The sequence below is a fragment of the Lolium rigidum genome, chromosome 2 (genome assembly GCF_022539505.1).
Source record: "Lolium rigidum isolate FL_2022 chromosome 2, APGP_CSIRO_Lrig_0.1, whole genome shotgun sequence".
Taxonomy (NCBI): domain Eukaryota; kingdom Viridiplantae; phylum Streptophyta; class Magnoliopsida; order Poales; family Poaceae; genus Lolium; species Lolium rigidum.
In genome coordinates, this window is record NC_061509.1 from 74,368,589 (window position 1) to 74,381,781 (window position 13,193).

A 13,193-nucleotide genomic window follows, 5' to 3' on the forward strand; every position below is an offset into this window, starting at 1 on the left:
GGACCAGAAAGGTAATGAGTGGCGAATAACACCTTCTCATCATTGCCGACTCCTGCAACCTCCAAGTTGTTCTCTATGGTGCGAAGCCAATCATCGGCGTCAAGGGGTTTAGTGCACTTGGCGAAGACACGAGGGTTGGTGCTTTGGAAATCTTTCAGCTTAGAGCGGGGGTCTCCATTTTCATTTCCGCCATTATTGTTGTTGGCGTTTCCGGTAGCAAGCTGAGCTAGGTGCTGAAGGGTAGCAAGGTTAGCTTGGCACTCCGCACGGGTTGCCTCACGGTCTTCCATCATAAGGCGCAGAAGTTGCGCCATGGTTGGGTCCGGAGGTGGAGGGGGGTTTTGGTCTGACCCGCTGGCGTTTCCTCTACGGGTGTCAACCATCCTGAAGAAGGGTGGATTCAGATATTAATGGGGAAACAAAGAGATGGGCAACCACTTAAAAGGGGAGGGCTTGTTAAAAATGCAGAATTTTTGAAAACGGAAACACGCAAATGCAAAGTAGGCAAACGATAGCATAACATAGCAGGGTATCCTATTCGAATCAACTGAGCTTGTCATGTCTTCAATTCCTCGAGTCCGGTGAATCTGAGTTGTGGGAACATCGCCAAATATATAGGCTTGGAAGAGGATGAGATAGTAGAATAAGAACTTTCAAAGTCGCTAGAAATCAGAGGGGTGAGAATTAGAAGTTTTTTTTTGAAAGGGTAAGAAAGATAGAAGCTAACTTCTAGTATGTAGGAAAATAATTTTATTAAATAATTTTACCAAAGTAGTATTTTCCTAACTAACGCCCATGCTAACTAAGGTCTCCTACAGTCAGGATGGCTCTGATACCAGCTCTGTGGGGCCCAGGATTTACCAGTCCAGAACTCCTGTTATGCATACAATTTCACGATCCCAAGATCATTCCATCGTGAATACATAACCGAACTGATACCAGATTACATCATCCATTACGATACCGAAATAACATTAATACGGAAGTCTTACATCATAGGCCATCAAGGCCGAAGTTCAACAAACAACGGCGGAATTTATTTGACTCCAAACAGCGGTGGAGCCCAAGTCGAGTCTTTACCCTACAGGCGGCCGAGCGGGAGAGCGTCCTAGTTCGCGTCTTCGGCGTCGTACTCTTCTTCTTCGTAGTACTCCTCTTCAAAGTCTGACCAAGTAAATAGCCAGGACAACAATGCCAATGAGTACGTTTGAATGTACTCGCAAACCACCTTAGAGAGAAGTAAAGGATATGAAATATGGCAGTAGCAAGGAACATGCACTAAACTAAGGCGACAAGGAGCGAGAGGTGGTTCCTCTCGAGAGCATGAAATATCTGTATCTTCGTTGAAAACTTTTTGTAAACCATTTTATTTGCAGACTAATAGGTAAGGGTGACCCAATTTCCTTTCCGGCCATCTCATATGACCATCACTTTTTCAACTTTCCACCATACCTCGCAGGTACCTTTCCACCAGTCCCACTGGCGTCACTTTCCCAAAACAATATTTGAGAAAACACTTTTATAAAACCAAAACTCCTTTTGATACACAGCACTTCCTTTCCCACGTCCATTGTCGCGGACACGGCTATTCGAATAGATTTTACACTCTGCAGAGGTTGTACACTTTCCCCACAAGATCCGAATACTCATCGTGTGGGCATCATCCCTGCATAATAACATATGCCACGACCAGTACTCGATCGTAGTTTTTCGCCTGCTCGCCTTAGCCTGAGACATGCCGAATGAGTTGTACCTCCCAACACCAGAGTCCGGGATGCCGTTTACCCAGGAGTTGCAAAGTCCCCGGCACACCCGATCCTCCGGAATGCCATCCAACCTTTTAGGCATCTTTCAATGGGAGCTCATAAGTTGTACCCCGCGTACCTGAAAAGGCAAATGGGTTGCGTCCCTTCTCATGGGAAGAACCCCGGTCGAAGCGTCCATGGTTGGACTGCCACTACACTTGCAGGACTCAAACTAAGGCGAGACAAACTACTACGCTACGCCCCGTCCCAGTAAAGGGTAATGTGGTTGTACTAGCTAGGTCCGGTGATGTACTCAGTCAACAAAAGGTTTTCGAAAACAATTTTTTCTTCACTTCTCTTGCTCCAAACAAGCTTTTTTTTGTTCAAAAGCATTTAATCAAAACCACACTTGGGCTGGGCTACCCCATTCCAAGGTTTTCCAGAAAAACCTTTTTGCTTGAAAACAATTTTCACAAATATTTTTCCAGGGCTCCCAACCTATAGTCCAATTTCTCTTTGTAAAGAGGCGACAAGGGTGATAAGGTGTTAAGCACCATATCTCTAGCAAGTGTTGGATCAGTAGGTATCACGAGGGCTGCACCCGTAAGGGTGGAATAATAAAACTTCGAGTGGCGGAACCACTCACATAAATAAATAAAAGACATGCAATTTAATAAAACCTGTGATAATGCAAGAGGAAGATAATTAGGATGAGACATGCATCAAGAGGTGGCTTTCCTTGATCAGCAAAGTGTCCCTGGTCTTCCTTTTCAAATCCCCCGAGATCACCTCCTCCTTCGTTTCCGGCGGTGTTCGAATCTAGCGTCGTAAAAAGAAAACAACAAGCCATACCCAATCAACAAACCACAACAGAATAATTCATACAAAAATTTGGGAAAATTAAATTATGTAAAGCTTTACTAATGCAAGCTACTGAAAGTGGTTTCACCCATTTATGATTTTTAAAACAAAAGATATGATTTTTGCAATTTCAGAATTGACTTAGGAACCATTTAAATGGTCTAAATCTTTCTGTATGTCACAAAAATGCATGCGACATACCTCATCGAAAGCTAATGACATGTAGAGAACACATGCACAAGAATCAACTGCAAACAATTTTTTAAATAATCTAGAAAAATTAAACAAGATAGTAACCAGAGCACACAAATAGCTAGGAACACTAGTATCAGAGCATTACCAACCCACACCAAGCATACCCCTGGATAGGTGAGACTAAACGTGAACTAACCCCACTGGTTTGGTATTTTTATGATTTGTAAAAGATTTTACAAAAATCAAATACTGAAAAGGTATGCTGTAATAAAACTTTTGGAATTAAACTACAACTCTGAAAAATATTTCCTTTGGCACAGAAATACCCTATCATTATGTCTTTCAGTAGCCCTTGGATTTGCTTCAATAAGATGTGTACTTTTTGAACTAAAAATCAGAGAAGAGCTCTCTGGACAAAATTTACTTTGCTAACCAAACAAAATCCAGGAAGCTTTTGCATGTGGGACCAGTGCCAAAATAAATCTATTTACTTCTAATCCAAAACAAAATTAACCTCATGCAAAAAGAATCTTTAATTCTCACACACCAATTAAAATACACAATCAGTAACATTTTAGGTTTCTATTTATCAACACCTTTTTACAACACTAAATCACATGCATGCAATTATTTGTGGTAGAGATTTCGCTCACGAGCACATAGCCGTTTGAACCATCAAATTTGAGTCCTCTAAGAATTTACAGAATTTCAGAAGCTACAACATATATTAGTGGCATATATTTTCTAATTTATAGAGAAAGGGGGCGCGGGCCGGAAGTGGCGGCTAGGCCCAGGTTGGCTCGCTAGCTAGCCCAAAGCCGTCCGCGAACACGCGGAAACCAGCGATTTAATCGCCGGGGACGTGGCCCTTGCCTCGTCAGCGCGCGGGCCCGCGGAGACATGCATGCAGGGGTGGGATCGCCACCCAACGGAGCTGCGAGCAAGCCCTAGCTTCGTCTGAGCAGTCGTCTGCTCACCTTGGGTCGCAGAAGCCGGCGGGAGCGGGCGCACTAGACGCGGCTGAAGGAGGGCTTCCGAGCGGTGGGCTTGGCGGACAAAACAGAGATGGCCTCCGCAGCGGTCGACGGCGACGCAGACGTCGGAGACGGGGACGAAGAGCTCACCTAGGGCGTCGAGGAGAAGGCGGGAGAGTCAGTGAAGTCTCTGGTGTCTTGGTCGTCGACGGGGGCTCGCAGATCCCGCCAAGACGCTCCCCCGCAATGACTCCGACGATATTGGCGGGCATGCACGCGACCGGGACGAGGCTACGGCGACGTCGTGGTGGTGTCCTGGGTAAAAAGGAGAGAACGATTAGGTAGAGCTCAAGGAGGCTTGCTCAGCGGTGCAGAGAAAGAGGAGAACGGGTGGCGGAGACGACGACAACCATCTTGCAGCAAGGCGAGCAATGGCGCGGCCAGCAGGGAGGAGAGGAGTTCCTCTCCTCACGGGAGGTGGTATGGTGGTGGAAGGAGGTTCTGGTGGCGAAGTGGTTGGAGCGGAGGGGTCCTGCGCCGTTTTATACCGCGCCGGGCGGTGCACGGTGCACCGCGCCTTGGCGGGGATGACTGGGCGGCGGCAACAGCTTATTGGGCGATCTGGGCGGCGAGGCTACGCGTCGGAGACACGGTGACGGGTTTTGGAGGGAGGTGTGCGTCGGGGGCGCGAGGGACAGACGTGCACGGTCGCGTCCAGTCGCTGCCGCCAACTGTTCGACGGAAGTCCCGCGGCGGGGCTCGGTAGCATGCGCACAGTAGGGGTCGGTCAAGAGCTTGTCCGTGCGCGGGCGTCGTGGAGGAGGTCTCCTTGTCCACGACAGGGCAACCATAGACACTAGGACGGGAGCGTGGAGCGTGGAGCGGCCAGCGTGGCCGTGTCCAGGGCGATGCGTTCATCGACGGTTGGGGGTCGGCGCGCTGCAGGAGGGGTGATGGTGCACTGGAGGTTGGTCGAAGGAGAGAGGAAGGGTTGCAGTGGCGCCGAAGGCTGCTGTCCTCGTGACCTTGAGCAGCAGAGGGAAGAGAGAGGCGGGATGCATCCGTGCGGTTGTTCCAAAATGGAGAGGTGACGGGTGAGTCCTTGATTAGCTAGGGGAGGGACAGGAGAGGTGCTATGGAGGGTAGGGGCTGCAGGAGGGGCTGTTGCAGTCGTGCATGCTCTAGGTCTTGGCTGCACTTGCTTGGCAAGCTCACATGTGAGGCCAAGACAACAACTAGCCCCGGCCCTATCTCTCTCTCTATTTCTTTCTCACCCTCTCGATGTGGCAACGACATGCAAGTGCACATAGGTGCAGAAGTGTGGTGAGTGAGTGAGTTGAGAGAGGGATGGTTAAGCAGAAACAAAAAAATAAAAGGAAGAAAGTAAGAGGGAAAGCAAAATAATAAGCATATGGTCTAAATGACCATTACTTGCTCAAGTCAATTTTTCTTGGGATTATGGCATGGTCAACCTCACGTGAGATGGTCAATTCAATGACAAAAAAGAGAAGGGGTAAGTTGCACAAGGCTAGAGGAAGTTTCAGAATGTCGTTTGAGGAAAAAAATGAAAAAGAAAGGGTGGAGAGAATTTTGAGGGAATCATGATCTTGGAAGATCATGATCACATGCATAAGGGTTTGTATCATGGTTTACTTAATTCAAACAAGAAATAAAGAGGTTCACATGTAGAAAAGGGGTTTTAGGTTTTTTTAGTTATTTTTTTTTTGACGGGGGAATAGAGATCTATTACTCAACTTGCACAGCAAGATCACTGGCAACAATGTTTGTTACACAACTGGGGGCAGAGTCCACCCAGTAAAAGTCAGACGCAGCTGACTTAACACCAACCTTTGCAAGCTCATGAGGTGCGAGTTGCACGCACGACGGCAAAAGGAGAAACTAAATATTTGAAACTCAGCGAGCACATTTCTTCCTTGCCTCCATCGTCGATGGCCATAAGGCGGACCGGTCCAGCTCCTCACTTCTCGAGCACCGAACCAGATTTGAGCAAGTCCGATTCAAAAATGACCTTTCTTGCGCCCACCGCAGCGAGCACCCTTCACGGCGGCGATGCAGGCCGAGTCTCGGCGTGCGGGGGATCCCGAGTAGACTCAGCCTCCCAGCCCCTGCTGCGACAAACTCCCCCCGGTGATTGCGGATTATAAAACCCCAGCCACCAGTGCCTGTAGCCTCATGAAAGGCTCCATCAAAGTTCACCTTCATGAAGTCCTCCTTCGGCTTCTCCCATATAGATGTATCAGGTGGTTTTGGAGGTTTGGGTGGTGGGCGGAGAGAGCTGAAGTCCAGCAGATGCCTCTCCACATTGCCGATAATCTCAGAGGCGCTTTTGATCGACTCGCCCGCATTGACCTTGTTCCTGACGCCCCACCATTCCCACATCAGCACGAGAGCCTTGAGTTGCACCTCCTCCTCACAGGTCCACAAGCACTCCAGCATTGCTTGAGCCGAGTTGCAATCCATCAGCTTGCATCTGGTATCACTGAGGCCTAATTGCACCCAGCACTCCTTTACTTTTTTGCACTTGAGGAACACATGGCCACCATCCTCATCAAGGCGATTGCAGACGGGACACTTGGTGTCAAGGTTGACTCCCACCCGCTTGATCTTCATACGATTAGCCAGGCTATTGTGGGCAAGGCGCCACACAAACATCTTCAGCTTGCTTGTTCCTTTTAGATCCCAAATTTTCTTCCACTCAAACTTGACAACGCTGCACCCCCTAGCAGCCTTGGAGCTAGTCGCATCCTTTCCTTTCTTTCTATCCCTGATTTTGACTCCCACCTTGTATGCAGCCTTAACCAGAAAGCACCCCTTGCATCAAAATGCCGAGGCCGGCGGGTCCTCCATCCCTTCCCCAATGCCAATGGAAAGTATTGTCTTGGCGTCCTCCGCCTCAAACAGCGAATGGACCAGCTGCTCATCCCGACCACCCGTCGCGAAATTCAGAAGTTGAGAGACGAGCTTTATCTCCACATGTCTCGACCCATTCCTTGGCCTACGCGTATCACCAACAGGAAGCCAAGGGTCGTCCCAGATGTTGATGCTGTCCCCCTTCCCCACGCGCCATACCAGACCCTCCTTCAACAGAGCGACACCTTTCAAAATACTACGCCATGTGTAGGATATGTCGTGCTTCGGGGTAGCATCAAGAATGCTTCCCTCCGGGAAGTACTTCGCCTTAAGTAACCGGCCGCAAAGGGAATCAGGGTTAAGACGAGGCGCCGACCTTGGCGAGCAAGCATCGCCATGTTGAAAATATGGGGTTCTCTAAATCCTAACCCTCCCTCATCCTTTGGTTTTGACAGCAGCTCCCATCCAAGCCAGTGGTGCCTCTCCTCATCCTGGTTATTCCACCAATACCGACACACCATAGAACTCAGCTCATCACAAAAAGTTTTTGTCAGGTCGAAGCACGACATAGCAAAGATAGGGATTGCTTGCGCCACTGCTTTGACAAGGATCTCCTTTCCAGCCTTTGAGAGGAACTTTTCCTTCCACCCTTGGATCTTCTTCCACACCTTCTCGAGGAGGTAAGCAAAGGCCTTGCTCTTAGATCTGCCTAGATAGACAGGGAGGCCGAGGTAGCGCTCATTGTGAGCTTCAACACTGATTTGGAGCCCATTTAGGAAACGGCGCTTCCCAGCAATTGCGGTCCCTTTGCTGAACATAACCGCAGACTTCTCCTTATTTATCATCTGCCCAGAAGCCCCCTCATACAGCCTGAGGATACTCTGTAGCTTTTTTACACTCGCCTCATTGACTTTCATGAAGACCAGTGAGTCATCGGCAAAAAACATATGATTGATCTTTGGAGCATTTGGACAAATTTGAACACCTTCAAGTGTGCCTTCCTCCGCTGCTTTTTGGAAAAGGCAGGAGAGCCCTTCAGCACAGATAATGAACAAGTACGGGGACAAAGGACACCCTTGCCGGAGTCCTCTATGTGGATTAATAACCTCAGTGAGGTCCTGGTTCACTTTGACCCTATAGGAGACAGAGTGCACACAATTCATGACTAGAGCCACCCAGCCAGTAGGGAACCCCATCTTCCTCATGATGTTCTCAAGAAAATGCCACTCCACCCTGTCGTAAGCTTTGCTCATGTCAAGCTTGACAGCAGCAACCCCATCCCTGCCCCCTTCCTTTTATGCATGAAGTGGGTTATTTCGTATGCGACCAGAATGTTGTCCGAGATCATGCGCCCAGGCACAAAGGCGCTTTGGCTCGGAGAAATAATATCATCCAGGATAGGCTTCATCCGGCACGCCACCGTCTTGGCCACAATCTTGTAGATGGTATTGCACAAACTAATCGGCCTCAAGTCCTTCAAACAATCCGGCTTCTGCACTTTAGGGATAAGGACAATCACCATCTCGTTCCATCCTGGCGGCATAGCCCCTCCATTCAGCACCCCAATCACCTCCGCCTGCACTTTCTCCCCGACAAGGTTCTAGAATCTCTTGTAGAAAATCGCTGGCATGCCATCAGGCCCTGGGGCCTTGAGGTCCCCAATAGAGTTGAGGGCATCATTGATATCGTCCAGACAGAATTCTTTGGAGAGATGTGCCTGCATTTCGGTAGTGACCAGCGTGGGAACGCTTGTCAGCAGCTCATCCTCCCCAACACCTGCGCTAGACACAAAAAGTGACTGATAATAGTTAGCTATAAAGCTCTTCAGCTCCTCTTCTCCCTCCACCACACCCCCAGAATCATTTTTAAGCCTTTTAATCAGATTTGTTCTTTTCCTCTCAGAGGCACACGCATGAAAGAAACTTGTATTCTGGTCCCCATCTTTGAGCCAGTGGGCATGGGCACCCTGCTTCCGATAGAATATTCTTTTGGTCTTGAAGCTTGCTCGACTTATATTTTAGCAAGTGCTCCTTGTCGACACTGGGCCGGCGTATATTTTCCTTTACGCACCGAGCGAGGTCCTTCTTTGTCTTCTTTATCCGATTCTTCGGGTCTCCTAGCACCTCCTTGCTCCGAGTAGTGGAGGTCACGACCAACACACCTGATGGCCTCCGCAACCATGGAGTCCCCTGAAAGAATAGCCAGGGACCAGGCATTCTTCACGACATCTTCGCAGTCCCCCTCCTCCAACCACCTAGCCTCAAACTTTGGTTGCTCCGCCACCGAGTAACTTCTCTGCTGGATTTCAGGTTCCAGCAACACAATGATAGGCCTATGGTCCGAGTGGCGTGGGTCGCCATTGATGACTTTGTAACCAGGGAAGTGCAGCCTCCAATCCATACTAGCCACAGCCCTGTCCAGTCTCTCTCTAATATACATACTGGCATCTAGGCTGTTGTTGCGCCACGTATAGGGGTCACCCGAGTACCCCAGATCATCCAGTCCACAAAACTCGAGAGCTTCCCTAAATTTTTCCATGCAGGCTTGAGATTTTGCCTGCCCGCCCTGCTTCTCACTCGGAAAGAGAACCTCGTTGAAATCCCCCAGACAAAGCCAGGGGAGGGAAGAGTGGCCATGGAGCATCCGGAGAAGCTTCCGTGTCTTGTCCTTTTCCCCGTGACTTGGACTCACCATAAAGACCAGTCAATCTCCACTTGAAACCATCCTCGCTTATGACGTCCGCATCAATATGATACCGAGACATCGTAGGCTTGACAAACAGCTGCACCCCCTCCTTCCAAAAGATCGCTAGGCCCCCACAACGGCCTTCGCAATCACGAACTTCCATGTGTTTCATATTTAAACGAACTCTAGTCTTCTCCAACTCCCCTCTGTCAAGCTTTGTCTCCGACAGAAAGAGAATATCGGGCCCTTCTTCCCGCTGGAGCTCCAGCAGGCCAATCATTGCCGGCTGGTTCCCAAGCCCCGGCAATTCCAAGCTATGATCCTCATTGATCCTTGCAGGGCTGAATAGGCAGCCCCGCGTCTATCGTTTAAGGTTTTTTTAGTTATTGACACACAATGAATTTTTCACAAGTAACCAACACACACATCCTACACTCAATGCAAGATCAACTATATGCATGCAAATTTTGAAGATAGAAAAAGTTTTTTGTTGGCCCAAAAATTTGTATTCCAAAATGTAAACAAATGCACAAAAGTTGGGTTGTTACACCAGTCCCACGAGGTTAGTGATTATTGAGTTACCAAATTTATTTGGCGGGCATGTTTAGCTCTAAATTTCAATCATGCTTGAGTTTTGTGTATTGTGTCTCTCTTTTTAACTCCGCAAGACCGAAAGTTTAAATCCCTCTCAAGATTTGCAATAAGTATATGCCCAACTATTTTTGTTTTCGATCCGAGTCCATCCCATGTACGCTCAAATCCGCAGTCTGGAATATCCGCATTTGAATTTAAAGCTGGTCAAAATCGGTTGTGATCCGAATCCGAGAAAAAATATACGCAAAGGATATGGTATAAGCAAAATCCGATCCGATCCATTTACACGATCTGGCGCATGTAAATTTGGGCAAACAAAATTGTGTGTTTTTACTTTTAAAATCATGTAGTAGTAGATTTTCCTTATATTCTTGGTACGAGTTTTCTATCTACCAAGTTACATTCCATTACACATTATTTACGTAATTTGGAACATGTAATTTTAGAAAAATTAATACTGATACGGAGTATTTGGATCCGTTGTATAATAGATTATGTTTCTTTTCAATGTGTCTTGTTTGTTTGTTTGTTGCTAATTATAAAGGTAGCAAACTAAACATTTTTTAGATCAACATATCAAACTAAACATGTAGCCTATCTATAAAGCTCGATAGTAATTTCATCTAAGGATTCGTGTTTTTCCCTGGCACATATCATCTTATTTTTTCGATAAAGAGAATATATTAATATTAAAAGATACCAATTACATCTAGACTCTGCAACAACGCACCACCGTAATGGTAGTATGGATGCACGCAGCCAAAAAAGAAAAAATAAAACTAAGAAATAAAAGTCCCGCCATAGTATCCCAGGCCTAGCAGCATCAGTACATCCACCACCAAGATAACACCTGAAATACAAACTCTCCAAAAGCGATGCCTCCAAGAAGGGAATAGTGCATCAGCGCCATCGTCACCCGATCAAAGATTTTAGGTTTTCACCCTGTAGATAGTCCCCACTCTCAAAACAATGCCTCCAACAAGGTCATTGCCAGACACAACCAGTTAAGGCCAGGCCTTGGGTTTCCACCCTGAAAGGTAGAACTCTGAACTTCACCTGTGCTGTCGTCCTCACTTTCATACCACTTTTGCGAATACCGAAACGCCAAGAAAGCTCCTCAACATCGCGAGCTAATCCCCCAATCCCGCCTTCATGATATATTCTGCTTCTGACTTCACCATGGACCAAAAGTCTCTTGATGTCAAGACGGAATAGGGCTTCACGCCGCTCCCTCCGGAACCAAACGGTCGGAATAAAAGCATGGGTGCGCGTGACCGAATACCACCCGATCTCATGAACTCCAGGCAAAAGATGCACTGTTACATTCGCTGTCGGAGCCTTCCGGAACTCATCACTTCGGCTAGATGAAGAAAGATCAGCATCCGGAACGTCTTCATCTTCGCGAAAGAAGAACCCTAGTACCACCACCATGAAAGCCGGAACGGCCGCCCCCACGCTGCCGCCATGACTGGGAACCACGGTCCATCTTCCTCCTTCAACCCGGCCGGTGGAGGCCGGCAGCCATCGGGATAGTGGCTACGCACGCCCACGACGTGGAGACGGCTGGCTGCTGCCCGCCTCAATGCCGCCGCCTCGCGACCATGTACCTTACCACCGCTGCCGCCCTTCCTCCCCGCCAAGATCTGCCACACCACCGCGTCCCCCGCCATGATCCGGGTGATGTAGCCGAAGGCCACCACCACCAGACCTGTCGTCCCCCTGAAGGACCCCGCCTTCGCGCGAAGGGGAGTCCATGGGCGCGCCACCATCGCCACATATCATCTTATAATTGAAAAAGAATTTGATTTACGATGAATTGAAAATTAGTTTAGTGAAATGAATTACTAATGGAAGGCAATTGAATTTCCATATAATTTGTAGATGCAATTCCCATATTTGAACAGTACTAATTTGTTAGGTCGTTGGAAATACCCTCTACCTGCACGGAGAGGTTCCTTGCTTCCTCCACTCTTCCTCTTGTCTCTCTCCCACGTCTCCCAGCCAAGCAACCGCGCCGGTCGACGGAGACCATTCCTTCGTTCCCAGGCGGCGGCTAATCTCTGCTTCATTCTCTTCGAAGACTAAGATCAGGGCAGAGGCGAGCTCGCTAGGGAGCAGTTAGCGCGCGGCGACCAGGCCGTGGACTCGTACTAGCAGCGATTCGGATCCCCCGATTCATTCGATTTGCCTGCGCCGGAGATCCAACTTCCCCTGTCTCCGTGCCTCGCCGGAGAGGGGAAGGAGATCCGACCGAATCGGACTCCATCCATGTCCCAGCCCCGCAGGCCCAGCAGTACTGCCGGCGGGGATTCCATCAGGTCATGGATCATGTGCGGCGGCCACCTCCAGCGCGGCGTCGGCTCCCTCGTCCGCGAACACCCCTGCGGCGGGGGCCCCGACCCCTACTACCTCAAGGTTTCCTATCCTTTCAATACACATACCATAGTTATCCCTTCTTCGATTCTGCTCACTACTGTATGTATATGTGTGAGTCTATATATGCCAATGCCATCACACCAGTAATGCTCACCATTAGTGGCAATGATTGCTGCAGCACTTGAGCTTCTTAACTAATCTTCTAAATCTAGCTAGCCACTCTTCTCAGCAGTACATTTGGCATAGAACATAGACTGTCTTTTGCTTCTTCATACACATGTGCACAGCTCGATGCATACTCACCTCTCTTGCTTCGGATAATCCCTCTCTCTTTTCCTGCAATTCCACAGCTTGATCACAACTCCCATCTTCAATTGTACTAGTACTGTATGCCAATGCCATCAGGGAGGGTAATAATCCTCTTTATTATCAATGCTTGCTGCACCACTTGAGCTTCTCGGCTCCTCATATAAATGTCGCTATCTGATCTTCTTCTCAATCTGTGTTTCTATATTTAGCCTGCAGCATACACTCTTATGTTTTTCATTATACACACGTGCGCACACTACCATTCATGGTCACTTCTTTTGCCTGCCAGTACTCACATTTCCTTTCTGCATTTCTACAGGGGGGCAAGATGCTCAGGCCAGAGAAATGGAACGCTTGCTTCGATACCGAAGGAAGGGTCACAGGGTTCCATAAGACCCTAAAGTTCATCGTCTTGGGAGTGAGTTCACTAACTGATACCGTTCCTTTCATGCTTGAAAGACTTATTTCATCTTGCTGCACCTACGCACACCTGAGGCAGATCATACCAGGATGATGTATTATGCACCCTGAAAACCCAGGGAAATTTGATGTTAATTTAACACGCTGATCAGGCCTTAGATAG

At 48.3% G+C, this 13,193-nt stretch overlaps 1 protein-coding gene across 1 annotated transcript; it reads left to right on the forward strand.

Moving 5' to 3' along the window:
* The first annotated feature begins 11,901 nt into the window (after window positions 1–11,901).
* Window positions 11,902–13,124, forward strand: LOC124689885. The gene is made up of 2 exons (XM_047223341.1): window positions 11,902–12,340; window positions 12,930–13,124. The coding sequence occupies exons 1-2, from the start codon at window positions 12,194–12,196 to the stop codon at window positions 13,122–13,124; spliced, it is 342 nt and encodes a 113-aa protein (XP_047079297.1). The 5' UTR covers window positions 11,902–12,193.
* Window positions 13,125–13,193: the final 69 nt, after the last annotated feature.